Source organism: Balaenoptera acutorostrata, chromosome 1 (assembly GCF_949987535.1).
Source record: "Balaenoptera acutorostrata chromosome 1, mBalAcu1.1, whole genome shotgun sequence".
Lineage (NCBI taxonomy): Eukaryota > Metazoa > Chordata > Mammalia > Artiodactyla > Balaenopteridae > Balaenoptera > Balaenoptera acutorostrata.
Window position 1 is genome coordinate 82,593,398 of NC_080064.1, and position 22,868 is coordinate 82,616,265.

Here is a 22,868-nt window from a genome sequence, read left to right on the forward strand (position 1 = left end):
CTGAAACTCTATACACTTTAGTTTCTCCTCCCTCCTCCAAGCCACTGGCAATCCCCATTCTACTCTCTGTCTCTATCAATTTGACTGCTCAATTTGACCTCATGTAAGTGGAATTATACAGTATTTGTCCATTTTGTCTGGCTGATTTTGCTTTAACATAATGTCTTTAAGGTTTGTTCATGTTGTAGTTTATGACAGAATTGCCCAGAATTTGTTTATCCTTATAGGTACTGAAAGTATGTATTCCCAACTGGAAACATTTTTTTTCTTCCCTACTTGTTTTGTTTTTACTTAACTTTTATACTGTTTTTGAATTATCGTCTATCTAGTTTTACGTACTGTTTTATATTTAATTAGTAAAGAAAAAATTTAAATTTGGAAAGTGAAACCAAACAAATACGGCTTTGTTTTCTTTAAGAAAGCTGTTGGTGGTATGCTATGCTGTTTATACAGTAACATATATAAGTTACAATGTAATTTTGGAGTATGTAATTTTGGGGTCTTATGCTTAAAAAATGTAAGTGATCTTATAATTGGCTTCTCAGTTGAGTATGATTTGTGAAATTGGTGGCTCTTAGTTGTTTTTTTTTTAAACTTCCAGTGTGCGTATTTGAGGGACTGTGACACATTCCCATCAATAAACAAGGCTTAATTCAGTAGTGATTCCCTGTAAGTAGGTCATGACTACCCTTCCAATGAGTTGAATATACCTAACTAGCCAGAGTCACTGGTTAGTGTGTTTTAACTACATGTGGCATAATCTTTTTTTAAGTTGAAGTACAGTTGATTTGCAGTGTTTCATGTGTACGGCAAAGTGATTCAGTTATACATATATGTATATATGTGTATATGTATGTTTTTTTTTTTTTTTTTTTTTTTTTTTTTGTTCACATGGCATGTGGGGTCTTAGTTCCCTGACCAGGGATTGACCAGTGACCCCTGCATTGGGAGCTTGGAGTCTTAACCCTGCACTGCCAGGGAAGTTCCTATATATGTATTCTTTTTCCGATTCTTTCCCATTATAGGTTATTACAAGATATTGAATATTGTTTCCTGTGCTATACAGTAGGTCCTTGTTGTTTATCTATTTTACATATAGTAGTGTGTATCTGTTGGCCTAGTCATTTTTATTCTTTATCAAGTGCTTATGAAATTATACCATGCAGCTTCTTTTAGTTTATCTAAACCTAGATATGAGATTCAAGGCATCCTTTTCTCATGACCATGGCCTACCCACTTCAACTTACAGCTGTCATTTTGATGAGAGCTGCCCTGAATATGTTACCTTGGAGTGGTTGCTGAATCCTGGCCTCATTGAATGAATATTGACAACTGCTATCATTTTGTTTTAAACTTCTTTGTTTCTGGAGAGTTTTTATGATTTGAGGTACTTGTTAATATTTTCCCTAAATGTAAGGTTTTCAATAAGTAAAAAATTTGATTAACACATGAAATATATGATTGTTATAAAATAAGCTCTATAAGTAAATCAGTCCTGTTTTGTTTCATTTTATTAATTTTTATTGGAGTTTGGTTGCTTTACAATGTTGTGTTAGCCTCCACAGCACAACAGAGTGAATCAGCCATACACATACAGATATCCCCTCCCTTTTAGTCAGTCTTATATATGGTTATTTATTTCCTAAACAGAGACTCTACAGGGGCAGGTAATTCACTGGTCCACAAGCGGTCTCCTTTACGTCGAAACCAAAAGACCCCAACATCCTTGACCAAGCTGTCTTTACAGGATGGACATAAAGTCAAAAAGCCAACATGTAAATTTGAAGAGGGTCAGGATGTCCTAGCTAGATGGTCAGATGGCTTGTTTTATCTTGGAACTATCAAAAAGGCAAGTTACCTTAATATCTTTTGCTGTTTCTGCAGTAAACTTTTAATAATATTGAATTGAAATTTAACTTCGTGGTTTTGATTTTAAAAGAAATCACCATAAGTTTTCCTCTGTATTTCAGATAAACATATTGAAACAGAGCTGCTTCATCATATTTGAAGACAGTTCTAAATCCTGGGTTCTCTGGAAGGACATTCAAACAGGCAGGTGCTACTATTTCCCTTGGACATGATATACACTAAAATTTTATTTTCTTCAGCTTGACATTTTCTAGTGTATTCTGTTTAGTACAGTGTATTAAGATAACTAAAACAATCAGTGTATTCTTCAGAGTCTTCAAGGAGTTATAATCTATTTTACAGACCATAAGAAGAACAAGAATTGCTCTGTTAGGGTAGAGATAGATTAGACGACAGATGCATCACTGATGCACATGTATAAATTATTGTTAGGACCCTTCTAAGAACTTTGAAGAAAAACTTTAGTTACTAATACGAATAACACGGTTTCACCTTTACTGTTACTTGCCTGTATTAGTACAAAGTAATATAGAGAGCTAATATTTATTGAGAACATACTGTTTGCCAGATGTTTTGGGGAATTAGGACTATTAAATAGCTTTAGAATGCTAAAAATATTCATTGATAAGAATAGTTTAAAATTACTGCTTAGTTACGGTTTTTTATGTTTAGATGGGAAAATGAGGCTGTATTTGGGTACAGGTAAAAATGAATACAGGTATGCTTTGGTTTGGTTATAGGTATGTTTCTTGTTACGCTTTTTATTTTTGCAAGCTATAATTGCTGTATGTTGTTTGAATCTGCTAAATAAAGGTATTTTTTTCAGGTATCTCTTTCATGGAAAGTGCTTTATTTATGAAAAATTATGAATAGTAAAAATCTGAGTATTTCAGCTGCACACTAAAGCCCCACTTTCGGTATCCTTTTAATGGGTTAATGGGCCTGCACTAAGGTGTTTTTATATCTCCCCCTGTAGAAAGGAGACAGACAAATTCTGTAAAGTATTTATCAATTGGGTTTTTAATTTGAATCCCAAATGCGACTTTATGGTAGGTTACTGCTGTGTTCAATTTCTTGATTTCACTCTTAGTTTTTTTTTAAAGAATAAAAAAAGTTTTGGTAAAGGAATTGGAATGTTCTAGTTGCCATTTTTATACATGGTACTCAGGGATTAGGTGGAGAACTCAATAGCTGTTACTCTAGTAAAATGTCTTTCTAGTGAAAGAAACTTTTTACAGTTTTTAGGACTGATCAGTTTAAAGGTCTAAACTTACGTTTCGAATCTCAAATTGAGGGGTCAGTGAGAAAAGGAATAGGAGGCAGATAGGAGGTCTCCAGCAGCAGTGATATTGAACAGATCTTATTACCCTGCATACAGAATTATCCCTTTTTCTTAGTTTGTAAATATGGTTCTCTCTGGTGGAACTGAAACATGTTATACTGCTTCTGTTCCCGTTGTATTAACTATGTGTCCCTTTCAACTTTTCTACCTTTTTGAGGTTCCTGTGGGTTAAATATAGGTCGGTGTTTCTGTCTTCTTCCCTCCCTCCCATCCTTCCTCCCTTCCAGAAAGGAAGAAGAAAACCAGTTGTACATAGATAGAAAGTTGTTGTGAAAGTGAGGGGGTCTTGTCCTACATGTGGCATATCCAATATATCAGTTCAGTGGTCTGTGGTTGTTTTTTCCTCGCTGGCTCCTTTTACTATCCTTATAATGAGATAGCATAGCTCCTTGGCCATTTAACTCTTTGTAACACCCAGAAAGTAGCACACATGTATGTAACTTGCAGTTGATATAGAATGAGTAAGTGAACCTGAAAATTGCAATATGGCAGATGTCAGTGTGGAGTGTAGCTTTAGTAGTTTTCTTCCTGTAAGGATCCTGCTTATAGTAGTTATATATCAAAATAACTTAATAAATTATAGTAATTTTACTCATCTAATAAGATTCTTTAAAAATTTTTTCATAAATAGGAACAATGTATAGTCATATTAGTAGTCAAAGAAGTGTACATTACAACAGGGAGATAGCATATTAAAACCATTAAATAATTTTAAAAGGATTTTTAATCTTAATACCTAATACTGTTATGGTTTCTGTGAAAATGATTCATTGCTGGTGGCAATGTAAATTTCTATTTTGGATATTTAATAGTTGCATTAAATGCATAAAAATATTTTATATGCTTTCATCTATACAGCAGACTCATTTGTAGCAGTTTATTCAAAAGAAATAATTCATAAGTAAAAAATCTAGATGAAAAATATTTGCTGTAGCTTTATTTTAACAACAACAAAAAATTTGGCATATCTAAGATGAAATGGCTTTATAGTCATTTGGGTTTAGAGTGAGGGAGACTATAGAAGGCCACTAAACTACACAGAAAGTTTTTGTAAACTTGATGATAAAAAAGACATGTTGGATTTCGCAAGTAAAGGCAATTCTCTGCTTCCTCAGGATTGTTTCCTGAGGGTGAACACATATTGTTTGCCGGATCAGCACCCTCTTTTACGAGGAACTGCCTTCTCCTACACCAGTCCACATGGTTATAGTGGGAGTCAGATCAGGCACCTACCACAATCTAGGGCTGTTGGTCCTTTTCCAGGAAGTTGCAGGTTTGGACTGAGAGGTTCTAGGCTCAGTCTGGTCGCTCTCCTGACTGGAGCCATAAACTGAGAAACTATGGGAAGCCACATCCAGCCAAGCGAACAAAGCCTGGGAGAGGAGAGGAGAGAGGACAAGAGCCAAAACCAGAAAGGAAAAATGCAAAAAACGAATAAGCAAAAAATTTGGTAACCTGCATATCTAAGAATAGAGTCATAATAAAGTAAATTTGGTTCTTTCCACCGGATAGAATATTATACAGCTTTTAGAAGTTATATGTTTGAAAACTACAGTGTGAGAAATGCTTTTGATGGAAGAAACATTACATAGTATTAATGCAAAGAAGCGTCTCACAGTGGAGAGGATATGGACTCTGGTGTATCTGGGTTTGGATCCTAGCCTTGATACTCTGTGACTGAGGGTACTTGGATTATTTACTTTATCTTTCTGAGCCTCAATTCTTCTCTATAAATAGGATATGTATCTAATAAATGGTGGAATTAAAATAATACATATCAAGAGCCTAACACAATGCTGGCTCATAGCACAAAATGGTACATTTTTATTATTGTTGGTATGTGAATAAAGTGTATGTATTAGTATTTTAACTATGTATATTGAAATTCATGAGAAGAGATTATTGGAAATAATTGTGCTAAAGTGATAAAATTATATTCTAAATTTTGCAGAATAAAATTGTTTTTAGAATAAAAATGTTTAAGGAAGAAATAACTTACCTATTCAGGTAAAAAAATGTAATTAATAACTGGAACCCCTCACTTTTGTTTCAGTGGGATATTGTTTAGGTACGTTGTTTGACACCATAGTTCCAGATTTCAGAAGCTGGAGATCAAATAATTAGTGTTCAGCCTTTTTTATAAATTAGTAAGTAAAAAGAAGTGTTCTGAATCTTGAGAGTAGGGAGTCATTGGCGGATCTTCCTTGCCCCTTTTCTTTAGTCTTATGATGTTAGGCAGTGTAGGGTGAGTGAGTAATGTACATGGGTAGGTGTGTGTTCTGGAGAGTAGTTCTAGTGTTCACAAAACATCCCCTTCTCTCGCCTCCCAAGAGGGTGGGAATATTGGAAGTAAATGGTAAGGGATCCTGCCTGAGAGCAGTTTAAATTATGCCCTCTGCCAAAAAGCAGATTAAATTATGAATGTAGACAGTGAGGCATCTTAAGTTAAAGGTAGGAAGAACACAGATAAGGAGCAGAGAGAGAGCATTTTGTGTATAGTACTTTGCCTTGAGAAAATACCATTATGATCTAGGGAACAGACATTGCCAATATGGGCTACTCACTGAGTAAGAACAGTGGTTTTGTTATATGGAACAATTCTTTATGTATATTTTAAATATTTCAGGAGCCACTGGAAGTGGGGAAATGGTCTGTACAATATGTCAAGAAGAGTATTCAGAAGCTCCCAATGAAATGGTTATATGTGATAAGTGTGGCCAAGGTAAATATTGATTTTTTTTTTTAATCTTGTGGAAAAGTTTTATTACATACTTAATGCCCCTGTTGAAGATTAATGATTAAAAATTCTTTACATTGGTAATTTGAAGCTGTTACCATAAGTTTAGTCATCAGTTGTAAATATATTAATGTAGGAAAAGAGAATACTAAAATGCCTTCTTTAAATTGTGTTGCAGTATTTATTAATAAAATAGAATTTGCTTTATGCTTTTTTTGATATTAAGGATATCATCAGTTGTGTCACACACCTCATATTGATTCCAGTGTGATTGATTCAGATGAAAAATGGCTCTGTCGACAGTGTGTTTTTGCAACAACAACAAAGGTATCTTTTAAGTGTTTTGGGCTAACGCCCTAAATGGAATTTGTAAGGCACTATCAACGTAATGATTGTGTACGTTGAAAGTTTATTTGAATGAAATGAGCAATCAATCTTAGGTAGAAAGAGGTACTGCTTATTGTTTGACTAATGATGCTTAAGTGACTTGCAGCTATTCTTGCACTTATTTTCTGATAGTGGTCTTGGAATTGGGGCAATAATTTGAAAGAAAAGACAACAAAATAAAGATTATTATTGGTCAAACAGTTTGTGATATGGTAAGAAATTTAGAATGGAAATTTCTTCATAAGTTTCAGAAGCATTTTAAAATTATAGAATTGTATTTAAAATTTTATCCTTCACTCTTTTAAATAACTTTTTCCCTCTAATATAGAGGGGTGGTGCGCTTAAGAAAGGACCAAATGCCAAAGCATTGCAAGTCATGAAGCAAACATTACCCTATAGTGTGGCAGACCTTGAATGGGATGCAGGTCATAAAACCAATGTCCAGCAATGTTACTGCTATTGTGGAGGCCCTGGAGAGTAAGTAAATATGGTTATTTAATGCCCTTAATTTTTAATTGCTTATATTGTCCACTTTATTTTTGTTATTGATTATGGTATGGGAGTGATAGTGAATTGTAAATGCATGAAAGTATCAATAAAGAAAATTGGGGGGTGATTAGAGGCTGTAGTTTTATTCATCTTTATCATTAAATGTTTGCTAAATAAGTGAGTCAGAGTTCTAACTAAGAATGTTTAGAAATTTACCTTTAACTTCTGATCACTGGTTCTAGTTCTGCTCTTTGTAACTAAACACATGCATCTTATCTTTCTTAGGAGGTAACTCTTAAAATACTTAAATCCAGTAATCGTATTTCCCACTCCCATGACTCACATACCAAGTGTTCTCTTTTCTAGGCTAAAATCTCCATTCCTATCAAACATTCTTTATGACGTGTTTTCCAAACTCTGTCTTTGTTGCTCTTCAGCTTTTGAAAGTTTACTCTTGAAATAATGGTGCCGTGATTACAAAATGCAGTGTTTCCAGGACTAGTCTGACAGAATATAACGAAGCTATTAGAGTTCTAGATATTATGCTTCTGTTGTTGCAAGGAAAGATTGTATTACCCCTCTGGTCGTCCCATCATATTCTTTTGGCTCATTATGGGTTTGTAGATGGTCAACTAAAACTTTTAGTTCTTTTTTTCATACAAGCTGATATTAAACCAAATTGTGCATCATGTATTTGTACTACATTTTAAAAAATGTTAGTGGATAACTTTACATTTAACTCTATTAAATTATAATTATTGGTTTCTTAAATCTTATCAGACTCCATGTTTCTCTTAAGACAGGGCTGCTCTCTAGAAGAATGCTGGGACATATAAGATGTTCAGTGATGAAAACATGAATAAATGAATATGTAAATGAATGAAATTTTAGTTCTTCATTCTACCTTGTCTCTGATCTTATGGAATTTTTATTTGTGGTTTAACATTTTTATAACATTTCTCAATTTTTGGTTGCCTGCAGATTTAAGAAGCATTCTCTCTGGTTTCTTTAAATCATTTATAAGAGCTACAGTGAACCTAGAGATTGATCTTTCTCCTTTACTCATTAATACCTAGCATCTTAGTTTATAGACATTATTTTATGAAGCAGATTGTTCATTGTTCTTTAAGTACCATGACTACATGAACTATGTTTGATATTGCTAACACTTTAACACCTAACAGAGTACCTAGAACATAGTATTCATTAGTCTTTTGATGAATGAATGACCTTACTAGTAGCATCTTGCCTTTGCCTGTGTATGGCTTAAAATTAACATGGGGCTAACTTACTGAGCAAAAGAATTATTTGAAGAAAAAGCGTTATTTGGGTGGCAAGTAAGGATATTAAAACCATGTACTAACTAAAAAGAGAGGATATCTTTAGCTGAAGATTCAGTTTTAGCATCTTCAGCCATCTGAAAGAGAACAAAATCTGTCACAAAGCCTTTATACCTGGTGGAGTCTTAGATTAGATTTGTGGTTATGTTAACCAAATTTATTAAATTGCTGTACTCCTTTTCTTTTCATTATAAGGAACAAGAATAATAGAAACACAGTGAAGGCATAAAGTTGCCTATGGCTATTTGGTATATGAGACAAATAGCTCTACATATCAGTGACCTCTGAGACTGTTGATGTGAAAAAAATCCCAGGCTTGACAAAGATCCTTTACTAATTTAGGACCCAGGCACTTACTGACTAGAAATAGTAGATGTAGCTTTCAAGAGCTTATAAATTCTCATGAATAAAAGAGAGGAGGAATGAAATGGTCAATATTAATAACCTTTTTGGGAAGAAAAAGTTTAACACTGAATATACCAGAAATGTGATACTGTAATCAGAACTATATTCTGTGTCACTTTTGTCGTTTTTTTTTTTTTTTAAACTTTACCTCATGAAAGGTAGTAATTTTAATCTTAAATTTTTTCTTGTAGCTGGTATTTAAAGATGCTACAGTGCTGCAAATGTAAACAGTGGTTTCATGAAGCTTGTGTGCAATGCCTTCAAAAGCCAATGCTATTTGGAGACAGGTGAGAGAAGGGCATTTGACTGATTTTTTTTTAGCTTTTAACAATTGTATTTATGTTTTTTCATTTTCACATTTCTAAAAGTAGTTTTAATAGTGATTTGTAAAAGGTTCACCTTAGGGGGAATATGTTGTTTAATATACTTAAATTATATGCAATTTTTAAAAAAACATAATTTTTGTGCTTTTGGTTATTGCAGAAAGCTTTTAAGTATTTGACCAGTGAATATATTTGCACCTATTGCCCCGCAGTACTCTAAACTATTCTCATTGGTACCTTCTTTTAAAGAACCTCCAGGGAATCCAGAGAACCTCAAAGACAGACCTAATATCTTTTTGGATTAAGAGAACGTGAAATAGCAGAGAGAGCTCTAGAAGAAAAATTAGAGCACTAAATGTAACATCAAAAACTCTGGGTTTAAATCTTAGCTTATGTGATTTATTGTCTTTCTGACCTTAGGAAGGTCAGCTTGTCTCCTGGGCTTTTTCTACCATGTTGTTTTGAGCATTGAAAAGTGGCAATGTGTATGGGAGTAGTCATCACAATTCCTGTTACACACAAGCCATTAGTAAACTATGCCTGTATATCAATCTGTATGTGAACTCTGAAGGTCTCTAATGGTTAAAAAAAAATTTGCCCCTTTCCCCCATATACAAACTATTTTATTATTTGTCATTACTGGAAAAGAAACTCTTTAAATCACAGTGTCATGATTCAAATTATATCTTGCTTTGTGTATAAGTCCTTATGTCAATTGTAGGATTTGTACTTGCTGAATATTAATTTTAATTGTTAAATAATTTATATGTACTCTTGATTACTCAGTATATAACTTTTCTTTTTTCCTTAGGTTTTATACATTTATTTGCTCTGTCTGCAGTTCTGGACCAGAATACCTCAAACGTCTACCATTACAATGGTAAGTATGGACATTTCTGTTAAGGAACAAAAAAGAGCCATATTTTTAAATCTACAGGATGAAACTTTCTATATACATTTACTTAGCTTAAATAAAAATTTGTTCTTCTTTATGCCTGGCTTTATTTCTTTTCCTGTATTTATCCTCAAGCCTGATGTCATCTTCCCCAAAGATTATCTAGTTTTATTGCTGAAGTAATAAGGCCATTCAGTTTCTAATGGCATACAAAGTAACTTTCAGATATCTTTTAGATCTTCAAAATTCTTATTCATGTTTCTAGTTCTTCTGGACCTTCAGAATAGCATCAGTAGAACAGAGAAAGGTCTTATAACAAATATGCCAATTTCTGCCTCAGTTAAGTAATCCTGGGGCATGGGAAGTATGATGAATTTTGGAGATTTACTGAAAATGTTTATAGTAAGTGCTTAGAAATTTTTGTCAAATATTTTACATATTTTAGGAAAAGATAAGATTTAATTCATGAATCAGATAAAATAAAGTCTGTTAAAGTGTGATCCATTTTGTAGCTTATGTAGTAGTGAAAACATGAAATTTTAGATCATAAGTTATTTTTTCTTAGCATCAGGTCCTCTTTGAATTTATTTCAAGAAATCAAATATCTTTTAATTTTTACTTACTATTCAGGATAAATTAAATGTTTAGTTAATGTTTTTCATTTATTTTCATATGTAATGATTTATTGTGAATATGACTTGTGATATTAGCCCTCTGTTCACCTAAATACTTTACTTTGGATTTTTTAATTGCTGGTTTTATAAAAATATTGTGTGATTTTTAAACAATAACCAAAAACATTGTTTTCATATATTTTGATTATTTTTGGATTCCAGGGTAGATATAGCACACCTATGCCTTTACAACCTAAGTGTTATTCACAAGAAGAAATACTTTGATTCTGAACTTGAGCTTATGACATACATTAATGAAAACTGGGATAGATTGCACCCTGGAGAGGTAGGTGGTCTTAGAGCTAACTTCATTAGCTACTTAATGTCTTTTTTGTTTTGTTAAAAGCAACTATCGCACATGTATAAGCCCTACATCTAAAGTAGCATTTTATGTTTAGTTAGGGAGAAATATCTTTGATGAGGCTATAGCCCTCATTCTCCTGTTTGTTGCCTCTTGACTTGAGGAAAAATGTAGGAGGAAGTAAATTACTTGATTCTTCCATTTTCTGAAGTGAAAATCACTGTAGTTAAAGATAGAAGGGAGGGAGAAATCCTTAGGGTATCTTATGATTCCTCCTCCTTTTCTTCTAAGTTTACTCTAAACTTAGAGATGGGGACTTCCTTGGTGGCGCAGTGGTTAAGAATCCGCCTGCCAATGCAGGGGACATGGGTTCAATCCCTGGTCTGGGAAGATCCCACATGCCGTGGAGCAACTACTGAGCCTGAGATCTAGAGCCCGCGAGGCACAACTACTGAGCCCGCGTGCTGTGACTGCTGAAGCCCATGTGCGTAGAGCTCGTGCTCTGCAACAAGAGAAGCCACCACAATGAGAAGCCCATGCACCACAACAAAGAGTAGCCCCAGCTAGCCACGACTAGAGAAAAGCTCATGCGCAGCATCCAAGACCCAGTGCAGCCAAAAAATAAATAAATAACTAAATAAAACTTAGATATAACCAACATTCTTCTTTCCTCTTGTGTTGGTACTCCCTTATATATCTTTAACTTCCAGGAATAGTGAGACCCAGTAATAGTGTTAGCTAAGTTAGAGAGTGAAGCTACCTGAGTTGGAGATTATCCCCCTCATTCTGACATCTCATTTGCTTTTTGTTTGCAAAGTGTAACCACTCATGCTGGTTTACAAAGAGTTTTTTTTTTGAAAAAGCAGTATAAAAATTAATGCATATTCATTGAAGATTTTGAAACTACAGAATAGCACAAAGAAGAAAATAACTAGAGTAACTTTAATATTTACCTTGTTTTTAGCATTTATTTAGAATTATTAAAATACAGATATTAAATATTAAAATACGGACATTAACTAAATTTTTTGTTTTATAATATGTGGAATTAGTCATGCATTACTTTTTGAGGTAAAAACTAAACTGATTTGAAATTTAGGAAGAGTTTCTGCATTTGTAGCTTTTAGACATGAGGCAGTTTATAAGGTTCACATCAAGTAAGATATCAAGTTTTTGTTATTGTTGTTCTGGGGGTTTTATGGGGCATCAAGGAGTGCATAATACACATTTATTTAAAAGTTAGTGGTAGATCAGTTGCATAAAATAAACACCTGTGGAATACTTAGATTTTAAAATCAAAGATATTATTAAAATCAGTTGAGCTAAGGTGTTTTGAGTGTTAGAAATTGGAATATAATACTCTCAAGTTTTCTGTTAAAAGCTTTCTTCAGATGACTTTTGAGAGAAAGTGAGTGACTTGTAAATTTGATAAATTTTAATAAACTTATTAGTAATGGGAGAGAAAAGTGTGTAAGGCACTGTTAAGTATAGTGTTTTTTATAGTCATCTTAATATTTAATGTTCTAATACATTAATTTGAAATGCTTTCTAGCTATGGTTCTTTCAGCACTTCATATGCAGATACATCTATATTCCTTTTAGTATACTTTATGTTTTACATGATTAAATTCTGCATTGGTTACTTCACGTAGATAGCAGGCATGCATATAAAAACTCAAGTTTTGGGACTTGCCTGGTGGTCCAGTGGTTAAGACTTCGCCTTCCAGTGCAGGGAGTGCGGGTTCGATCCCTGGTGGGGGAGCTAAGATCCCACATCCCTTGCAGCCAAAAAACCAAAACATAAAAAACAGAAGCAGTATTCTAACAAATTTAATAAAGACTTTAAAAAAGTGGTCCACATCAAAAAAACAAACAAACTCAAGTTGTTTTATTTATTTCAAATGCTATCATTTTTTATTAAAATAAAAATGTAATTTAGATTCTATTGAAGAGGCTGAAAATAGAAAATAATAAAAACCATAATTAGATGTTTTTAAAGAAATAAGTTCAGTTTATGAATTTCAGGTATCTCAGTTCCAAACTGAACTTCTGACACATGTCAGAAAAAGTTTATGTCAGCAATAGGTACATGTTTTATTTTCTGTAACCTATGAGATAATGTCTTAACACATAAGAAATTTCAATTTCTTATTCTTTGCCAAAATGGAAAAATATATCTCTTTTTATTTAAAAATTAAGAAAAACATGATTACAATCTAATATAACTTTACAACAGAAAAGTTTTACTTTTCTGAGGAGTGTTTTCATTTTTGGGAGCCATAAAATTTATTATCAGAACAAGTGACTTTCTAGTCACTTCTCATTGCTCTTTCTCTGCACTAAAAAAAAGAAAATATTTCAGACGTCTTAGGTTAGTCATCCCATCCTCAGACTAGTTATTTACAGATGGAAGTTCAGGTTTTAATCCTCTGTATTAATATTTTCATCTTAATATTGTAATTGGTTTTTAGAGTGAGGTTTTAATGATAAAGAGACCATAAAATTTGTCAGTAATATTTATTCAGTGTTTTCATTTAGTTTACTTCTAAATGTTTGTGGTAATAGAAACAAAGATAATACAAATAATGTATTATTCCAAATTATTAAAGTAGTAAATCTTTGGTTACCTGAAATTGAATTGCAAATTGAATTTTGTCACTAACTCAAAATTAGGTTAATAAAATTTTCTTTTTGTTTATATTTGTATTCAACATCTTTTTATAAAATAACATTAATTACAGTTATCCCTTGATATCCATAGGGAATTGGTTCCAGGACCCCCTTCAGATACCAAAATCTGAGGCTGCTCAAGTCCCTTATATAAAATGATGTAGTACAGTTGGCCCTTAGTATCTGATTGATTTTCTGCAGTTGGAACCCAGGGATACTGAGGGCCAACTGTACTTTCAAAACATGAGAATTGCTGTATGCTAAGTATATTACAGGCATACCTCAGAGATACTGCGGTTTCAGTTCCAGGCTGCTGCAATAAAACGAATATCGCAATAAAGAGAATCATGAATTTTTTGGTTTCCCAGTGCATATAAAAGTTATACTTGCACTACATTGTAGTCTGTTGTGCACAATAGCATTATGTCTTTAAAGCGCAATATACATACCTTAATTTAAAAATAATGCTGTTGCAAAAATGGAGCTGATAGACTTGCTTGAGGCAGGGTTGCCACAAACCTTCAATTTGTAAAAAACACAGTATCTGTGACGCACAATAAAGTGAGGTAAATGAAAGGATGTATGCTTGTATTGGTTAATTGAGTACTTTGGAACACAAGTCATTTTGAACATCAGTTCTTGCTATACATACTATAGATTATACAACAAAGACGTTTGCTCTAGAATTTTAGAGAGTATATTTTAGAGAGTGCATTTTAGAGAGTACAGTTGACTCTTGAAGAACACGGGGTTAGGGGCACTGACCCTCTGCGCCCTGCCCTGTCTGCAGTTCTGCACCTGCAGATTCAACCAACCGCGGTATAGTACTGTAGTATGTATTTAGTGAAAAAAATCCGTACATAAGTGGACTCATGCAGTTCAAACCCCTGTTGTTCAGGGGTCAACTTTATATCCTTACATACTGAAAGGCAAATTTAACATTTAGGTATCATATATTTTGTTCTTTGTTGATTATTTTTAGGATTGTTAGAACATATTAGAATACAGTGATTATTTTGTATCATTTCCTTATGTGATCTTGTTAAACATCTTTGAGACTTGGTGCCTTAATGATTATCATATAGACTGAGTATAGCTATTTGAGAAACTGCTGTGTTTTGAATTATTTTCTTTGAGATAGTAAAAATATGTAATATAACATTTGACACCCCAAATAAAAGTTGCTTAAGGTTTTTATATACAATAAGGTGTTTAGAATGAGGTTGTATCAGATTGCTTTTGGGAGTTACAATGAGATATTAATACTTTTTAGAATCTGCCTATTATCATTTGTCTTTGCTTCCTAATGTAATTTGAAATTTCAGTTCTGTAAGGACAACCCACTTTTCTATTAACTGTGGTCTTAAATTTTAAACACCCAAAGGTTGATAGGAGAGCAGTGTGTTGAGTGCTGCCTCACTTGAAGGATGTAGGGAGAAAAGCATAGATAAAATTCAAGTGCAATACTATGGCAGAAACAATGTTTTGGCTAGAGAAAATGTAGTATAGTAGAGGTGGTGTAATACTTTTAAGTGAAAATTATAAGAAATCTAGTTAAAAACAGTACTTGGGGCCTTGCGTTGTATATTAGCATACAGTGTATATGTTGGTAAACAGATTACTTAAGCTGTTTGGTATACTTAAGCCTCGGTGGTGTGGAATTAAATATTGGTAATTGAGGCATGTATTTTATTGAAAGGAAGAATTTTAACTATACATAATAGCATGTATATCTGTACAGAAATATACAACCCTGAAAGTGAAAACATAGTGTGAGATTAGTGTCTGTAGAGGGAGGAACAAAAATGATTATTCTGTTGAAGATATATGTTATAAACCTGGTCAGATGGAAGATCTAGAACATGATGCTCTTCTAATACAGCTTATTTGATTTACATTATAATATTTGCACTCTTTGTTTTCAAAATACAGAAAGGGAACCCTTGACTGCATTATGCGAGTTGAAATAAACAGTCCTATGCAGAACAGTCCTGGAGTGCGGAAGCAACTTACAGTTAAACTTTCTGGGAAACCACAGAGAATAAGTACCAAAAGAAAAAAGAGAGTTCATTGTGATTTTCAAAAAGTAAAAAGGAGTGGATTTGAGAAATTAGAAACTGTTGTTGAATGTCAGCAAAATTGTAGAGCAGATTTTTCATACATATGGCTTGTGAAGATTTAAAAAGCAATAAGAAAAAAATGCCATTAATTTATTAGAATAAACCATGTTAAATACCCTGGTTTCTTTTTTGATATGATAAGCAACACTGTTATGTCAAATGCTAATGCACATGGTGTAGACATAGTATAACTCAGTTTCACATAAGATATCGAAATGTGAACTGGTTAAAATAAAAGGTAAAAGGATTTGTAACTAATTGAGTAATAGTAACAAAAGCAGTCAATGGCTTGGAAATATTCTTGAGGGAGAACCACAGGGTTCTGTTTTTGTCTCTATCTTCAATTCAAGAAGGGTGACAGAATCAAGAGAAAAGACCATTTCAAACACTGAGCTGAAAACAAAATCAAATTAACAACAGTTGTAAAATTTTGCTTTTAGGCTTAAATATGCAAACAACAGTATGGAAGAAGCAGCGTATGATGGGGGATACTTGGCTTGATAGCAGTTCATCTAATAAGATTTTAGAGTTGAGGTGGCAGTGGGGGACCAGGAAGAGGATGGAATTATTTGGCCAAGCTTAATATGAAATAATCATGTGATGGGGCTGCTTAAAAACTTTAATCTTATACTTAGCCATGATAGCTATTGTCAAATATTTGAAGAACTGTCTTATAAAAAAGGGAATCCAGGAAGGAAGGTTTTTTCCACCCGTGGAATGGGCTCCTTCATTAGGTTTCATTAGTGGTACTATTTAAACAAAGGTTGCATGACTCAGTACTATAAAAGGGATTGAAGTATTAATGAAAACTTGAATTAGATGGACATCTTGGGTCTCTTTCCGACTGTAAAACCTGAGTCCATTATTTCTCCTTTAATAGAAATTTTCTATCACTGGACACTTCAGAAATTACAATAGGAAGGTGTGGTAGGGTTAAGAGGAATGAACACCAAACCAGCTTCCTTCCTTTCCTTTCCTTTGCCTTTTCCTTTTTTTTTTTTTTTTTTTAAAGTACCCAATACACTGAGAATGGGCTGTCAGTGAATGTTGAATGAATGTACTTAATTGTCACTTGGGTTAATGTTCTAGCTCTCTACCTAACCAGCAGTGTGAATTTAAGCAATTTAACCTTTACATCTGTTGACTAATCTGTAAAATAAAAGTAGATGACTTTATGAGTCTCTTCTACTTCTAATATTCTATTTGACACATTTGTTTGTTCTTTTTACTTGAAGAAGTTCTGAGCTTTGGGAGTTTCAACTGGTAAAGAAAATTACTAGTAGTAATTTTGAAAGTCAGTGGTGATATTTTGGAAGTTTTTTGTTTGTTTGTTTTAGTTTTTGTAGCTTTGAGGATGGTCTTTTATAACTTAATTGTTTTTCTATTGGGCCCTAGTCATTAAACTTTGAAGAAAAGGCAGAAATGACTCTGAAAGAGACTTTCTGGAACAAAATAGAATATTTTCTAGAATTGAATGTTTAGGTTTTAAAATGGTATGTGATGATAAAAAAATTACTGAGCCATTTTGGGGTTTAGGGCTAATAACCAAAGTCTATAATTGTTATGAAAATAAAATCCCCAAATTTACATTATTTTTTAAATTATAGAGATTATTGGTTTGCATTAGTATTAGAAGTATTGGGAAATAAAATGGCATGTTTCTCCTTACTTTTTATATTCTTTCCTGTTAGTATTTATTAGAAGCTTTTATGGTTGATATTAAAGTAATTCTAATGTATTATTACTTTCCCAGGTTATAGAATTAAAATAAATTTAATGATTAATAATAAAATCCCATTTTTATTGTATTTTACAATTTATAGTTCTTGCAGGCATATCATTTGAGTTATACAAGTATTAGTAAAGAAACTAGTGAAGGATTTATACTCCCTCTTTTATAGGTGAGAAAACAAGCCTTGAGAGTTTAAATGGCCTTAGGTCACGTAGCTGGTCAGTGAGGACCTGGAATTAGAACTTAGATCTGACTACTAGTCAGTACACTTTTCTTCTGTATCGCATTGCCTCTATCTAGCACCTGTGTATTTCTAATTGATGAAATTATAGTGCATTAAATTGTTTCTTGATACTTCACAGCTGGCAGACACACCAAAATCTGAAAGATATGAGCATGTTCTGGAGGCATTAAATGATTACAAGACCATGTAAGTTGATTTATTTTATGTATCCCTATGAGGGAGATATTTAGTAAGTATAAGGAATAATGGCATTAAGAATTGTGGGATTGATTATAGAGTTAGTACATACCATTTTAAACCTTTTAATGTCCTCTTCTCTTTCAGTCAGAGTAAAGCAGTGATTCTCAAAGGCTGGAGAAGGGAAGATCAGTCCTCTGGGAATGGTGGATGGGAGGCATTATCAGTGTCTCAGGGGAATTTGGTCAGTTCAGTTGAAAAACCATACTCAATAATGACTTGTTTTTATACTTTAATCTACTGAAAGTAAAATAAAATCTTGCTAGCTGGTAGGAATATGCAAAAGATAGGGGGATATAGTATAGAGAATGTGGGTTTTTAAATGATTGAGGTCTTCTGTGGTTTTAAGTTTAGTTATTGCCATCATTTAGAGAATAGTAGTATTAGTGATCTGTTTTTGATAATTAAGTTACATTGTTTGATACATTCTTGTATAGATCTTTCCCTTTTTTTTTTAAACCAGCTTATCTATGTCTCTTAAAAATATTTTCAAAATGCAATAGAAATAATTTTTTAAATGTATATGCTGGTTCCAACCAACTATTGAATTATAACATTTTTGTTTGTAGCAAGTTGCTTTTTTTGAACTTAGCAACATTTCCTCATTAAAAAATGTTACAATTACAAGTGGCTAGATCTTTAGGCCAGCTCAAAAAGCCACGAGCAGTTACAGTGCCATAAAAATACTTTATGGGACAATGAATTCTGTAATCCAACTTAGTGTGCTTGAAATACATTTGTTCCTGTTATGGTAGAAATGGGAGCTCCCCTTTCTCAAACCTATATAAAAGTGGAAGAACAATGTAAGCACTTGGTAGTGGTTTTTATGGCCAGGCATGCTCTAGTAGAGCTAAGAGGGTGTTTTAGAATAAGGACCCTAAGGACTTTGGGAAAGGATTAAGGAGCATATTTTTCAGAAACTCAAGCCCACACTGAAATGTCATTTCTCTGCTCCAGGTTATTTCCAATTCCAGATCTGACATACTAGACACTCCTTTTATTTTCTGGGCCTCTAGGATTGGTCTCCTATTTTCTTTTCCAATGCTTTCACCGATTACTTTCTGGCCAGGGTTTCTCTCCTCACAGATCCACTCTGAAATAGAATTCTTCTTTTCCTAAACCTTGTTTGAGATGTTTTTGACAGATGACACTAAAAATATGGAAAAACATATTGGAACTAAAAAGACACCACTCTCTATTCTTCGTTCTTACTTTGAAAAGTTAGATGCCACATTTTAAAAAGAAAAGTGGACATGTGTTCTTCTCCCTTTTGATACTATTCCTCTCTTCCTACTCCCCCATCATATCCTACTATGGACTGGCTCTGGGGCAGATAAGAATCAAAGAAAGCAAGGGGCAAAAAGTCAGTTTTTCTAGTATTGGGTGGACTTTCATGTGTAAAGACTTTATATCTGAAAGTTATAACTTAGGGTCTGCCATGAATATGTGTTCAGTTTTTAAATTTTTAGTTAATTTTTTTAAAAATTTAGGTTTATGTCTGGGAAAGAAATAAAGAAGAAGAAGCATTTGTTTGGGTTGCGAATTCGTGTTCCTCCTGTGCCACCAAATGTGGCTTTCAAAGCAGAGAAAGAACCTGAAGGAACTTCCCATGAATTTAAAATTAAAGGCAGAAAGGCATCCAAACCTATATCTGATTCAAGGTAAAAGTTGATCTGTGGCTTAGTTTTTCTCTTTAGCTTATTTAACTAAAAATGTGTGTTATTTAGTCTCATTAGTATATTTCAAAGTACAAGTGGCAGTGACCCTGATTTGTTTTCCTGTTTATAATTTCTTGCTTGGACAAGGTACAAAGTTAATGCTAGATGTTTATTTATTTACGTTTAGATCTAAGGCCTTCCATGAATAGGCCCTATTGATTTTGTTAGCAAACAGCTTAAGTACTGGCCTGTTCATTTGTTTGTTTGTTCATTTCTCATTCGTTTGTTCATTCGTTCCATTTATCAAGCACCTTACTGTCTAAGTGCTGGAGATATAATAACAAACGAGACTTTCTTTCTGCCCTGATGGGGTTTACATTATAGTGGGGAAGAAAGGTGATAAACAAGTAAAATAATTACAGATCATGCTAATACCATTTAGGAAATAGCAAACAGATTTAGACTGTACTGGGATGGATAGAGATGTAGGGGTCTACTTTAAGAAGGCGACTTAAGGAAGGCCTATTTAAGATAGTATTTAAGCTGAAACTTAAAGAATGAGAATGACCTAACAATGTGAAGAACAAAGGGAAGAATATTTCAGGTAGCAAAAGTAAGTGTGAAGCTGTGAGGCATGTTCTAGGAACTCACAGAAGGCTACTGAGGTGTGAATGAGGGCTAGAGAATAGCATCAGGTGCTAGAAACATTGGGTAGGGCTTGGTCATATAGAGTTTTGTAGGTCTCATAAGGAGTTTGGGTTGTTTTCTGAGAATAATGGGAAGCTATTTAAAGATATATGCAGATTGAATTATCCTTTAAAAATACTTCTTTGGGTGCTGTTTGGAAAACAGATATCAACAGAAGTAAGAATAGAAGCAAGAAAAAATTGACTCGTTCGTTTTTCTAGGTAAGAGATAAATAATGGTTGCTTATGTAGGTGTAGGTGGTAGCAGTCAAACAGAAAATAGATTCAAGATCTCCACTGGAGGCAGAATTTGCTGGCTTTGCTAATGAATTAAATTTCTGAAAGGAAGGGAGAAATGAAGTTACACAATGCCCAGATATCTGGCTTGAGCAACTAGTGGATGGTGGTAACTTACCAAGATCTGGAAGAACAGATTTTGGCAAGGTGAATAAAGTATTCTTCTGTTTCATACTCATTGAGTTTGAGATTCTTATGAGGAATATCTAAGTGGTGATGATGTTAGATATAGGCAGTTGGGTGTGTAAATCAGGAGCTCAGGAGAGGTCAGGACACATGATAAATTTTGAAGCTGATTTATAAAGCCATGAGATTGGATGAAATTACCTAGAGAGAGAGGGGAAGAGAAGAGAATGTGGCCCAGAATAATGTCCTGATATCATTTAGAGTTTTGGAAGAAGTGAAATAAATGAAGGAGACTAACAGAAAACAATCAGTGAAACAGGAGGAAACCAGGAAAGTTTGATGTCATGAAAACCAAGTGAAGGAGAGTATTTCAAGAAAGATGTGGGTGTATTAAACAGTACTGAATGTTGCGGAGAGGCAGGTTAAGATGAGAGAAAAATGTTCATTGGATTAGATAACATTCTATTATTAGTGACCTTGACAAAAACAATTCTGCTTGAGTGGTAAAGATAGAAGATGGAAGTGGGTCAGTGTGATCGAATCCAGCACTGCCCAATTTACGTGTCAAAACTGGACTTTTTGTACAATAAGGGACATGGGCGAATTCAAAATGATGATGATGATGATAATAAAGGAAAAGGGGAAAAAAGGAAATAATCTTTAAAAATTCTGAAAGAGAAGGAAGAAAGTGGAAAAGGTTATGTATCATCAGCTCTCAGAAGTAGTTTTACTGTACTGTAAAGGGAATGGAAGCTGAATCAATTGATGTTTTTTTTTTAATAGATAGAAGATAATTGTAACTTGTTTTTGTGTGTCAGTGGAGAAGAGAGTGGTATAGGAGAGAGGGGAGGAAACTGAAGATATTGTAAAGTCTTTGAGAAGCCAAAAGAGGCAGGATTTAGAGCCTAAATGTGGGAATAGCCTTTGATAGGAGGACTTTCACCCTTCTGTTGAAATGGGGTGAAAAAGGAAAAGGTGGGTACAAATGCTGGTTCTGTTTTAGATTTAGCATTTGGAAGATGACTAAAGTTATTGCTTGGTAACTTCTGTTTTCTCAATGAAATGATGAGGGAAAGATAGCTGAGAGGGAAATTTAAGGAGCAAATACAAGGTATGAGATAATCATCTTGGAGAATAAGAAAATGTAATTACAGAGGGTTGACAGTGCTTTATATCCATTTGAGTTGGTAATAAAGTAGATACTACTTTAAGGGTTTGTTTTTTCTGAAGGAAAGAATACTTACTCCTATCACTTTCAAATTCTATCATTAATCTTTTGCTAACAATTGCTTATATTATGAATTAGAAAAAAGATTTCCACAATCTTTCTCATTCATATCATGATTTTGATAGGACACTTTGTCTGTGGTAGCTATAAGGTTTTCGTTTGATGCCACCAGGTAATGGTTCAACTTTCTCTAAAGGTATTCTCAGTTCCTTCTGGGACCTATGTATGAATTGGACTAAAGTGTACTTTCTTTAGTCCAGGGGTTCTTTATAAATGTTAATGTTGATCATCTTTCCAAAAAACAAAAACAAAAAAAATGTATACCCCATCCATCTTATCCTTGAAACTTTTGGTAATAGTTCTAGTTATGCTTTGTTCCTCTAGCTTCTCTACTTTCTCCTTCCTTGTATTTCCACCTTTATTTTCCCCAACCTTAGTTTGGTGTGTGGAGGGATAGTCTTTCCTAGTTTTCTCCAGTCACCTCTTTCTAGCCTATTATATAATATTGTTCCTTCACCTTGTTTTTAATTTGAATGTTCCTGGATAATGTTCTTATAACACTTAAACCATTTATTATCCTGCTTGTATACACATTTGTCACCTTCAAACCATATTGTGAACCCTTTAGCACAGGGAACGTCTTTGTATTCCTATTGTTAGTATCCCCTTTATATGGAGATGTTTGTTGAATAAATGAAATGGATGTTCTGTGTATTGATATTTGCCATTCTTCCCTTCTATTAATTAGAGATGTTCTTGACCTGTTGCTTTTTGCCCCTTCCTATTGCTTGATATTTGCCTTTGTGTCTCAAAAATGGTTTTCTTGATCTTTCTAATTTTGTCCTTGAATAACTCCCCTGCCCAGTATGAAGGATTCCTTCTTCCTTTACATTCTCCCACCCCGGGCTTCATTCTCTTTCTGATTAGCATCATTTAGGAACCCACAGGATGTCCCTGTTTATACCTACTGTATTTTAACATAGATACTTCCTGGCTCCATGAGGTTAACTACTAAGTTCGTAATCACTTTTAGTATAGTAAATTCTTGAAACATCCCCCAAGTACCTACATAGTAACAACCTAAATGAAATAATTGAACTTTAAGGAG

At 33.6% G+C, this 22,868-nt stretch overlaps 1 protein-coding gene across 8 annotated transcripts in view; it reads left to right on the plus strand.

The window, feature by feature from the left end:
* The window catches only part of MTF2 (metal response element binding transcription factor 2), a 79,837-nt gene that overhangs the window by 52,215 nt on the left and 4,754 nt on the right, over window positions 1-22,868 (plus strand). For 3 of the 8 annotated variants that reach the window (XR_009009294.1, XM_057553302.1, XM_007169584.3), the window contains 10 exons: window positions 1,651-1,849; window positions 1,971-2,052; window positions 5,838-5,933; window positions 6,175-6,275; window positions 6,664-6,812; window positions 8,761-8,856; window positions 9,704-9,772; window positions 10,624-10,747; window positions 17,647-17,714; window positions 19,256-19,426. Coding sequence is in view for 7 of the 8 variants with exons in the window: in XM_057553302.1 (XP_057409285.1) it covers window positions 1,651-1,849; window positions 1,971-2,052; window positions 5,838-5,933; window positions 6,175-6,275; window positions 6,664-6,812; window positions 8,761-8,856; window positions 9,704-9,772; window positions 10,624-10,747; window positions 17,647-17,714; window positions 19,256-19,426 (1,155 nt within the window). In the remaining variant the exon portion in view is untranslated. Of the gene's footprint in view, window positions 1-1,650; window positions 1,850-1,970; window positions 2,057-5,837; window positions 5,934-6,174; window positions 6,276-6,663; window positions 6,813-8,760; window positions 8,857-9,703; window positions 9,773-10,623; window positions 10,748-17,646; window positions 17,715-19,255; window positions 19,427-22,868 lie in introns of all 8 variants that reach the window. The other 5 variants (XM_007169587.2, XM_028163316.2, XM_057553312.1 and 2 more) reach the window with 5 other exon arrangements.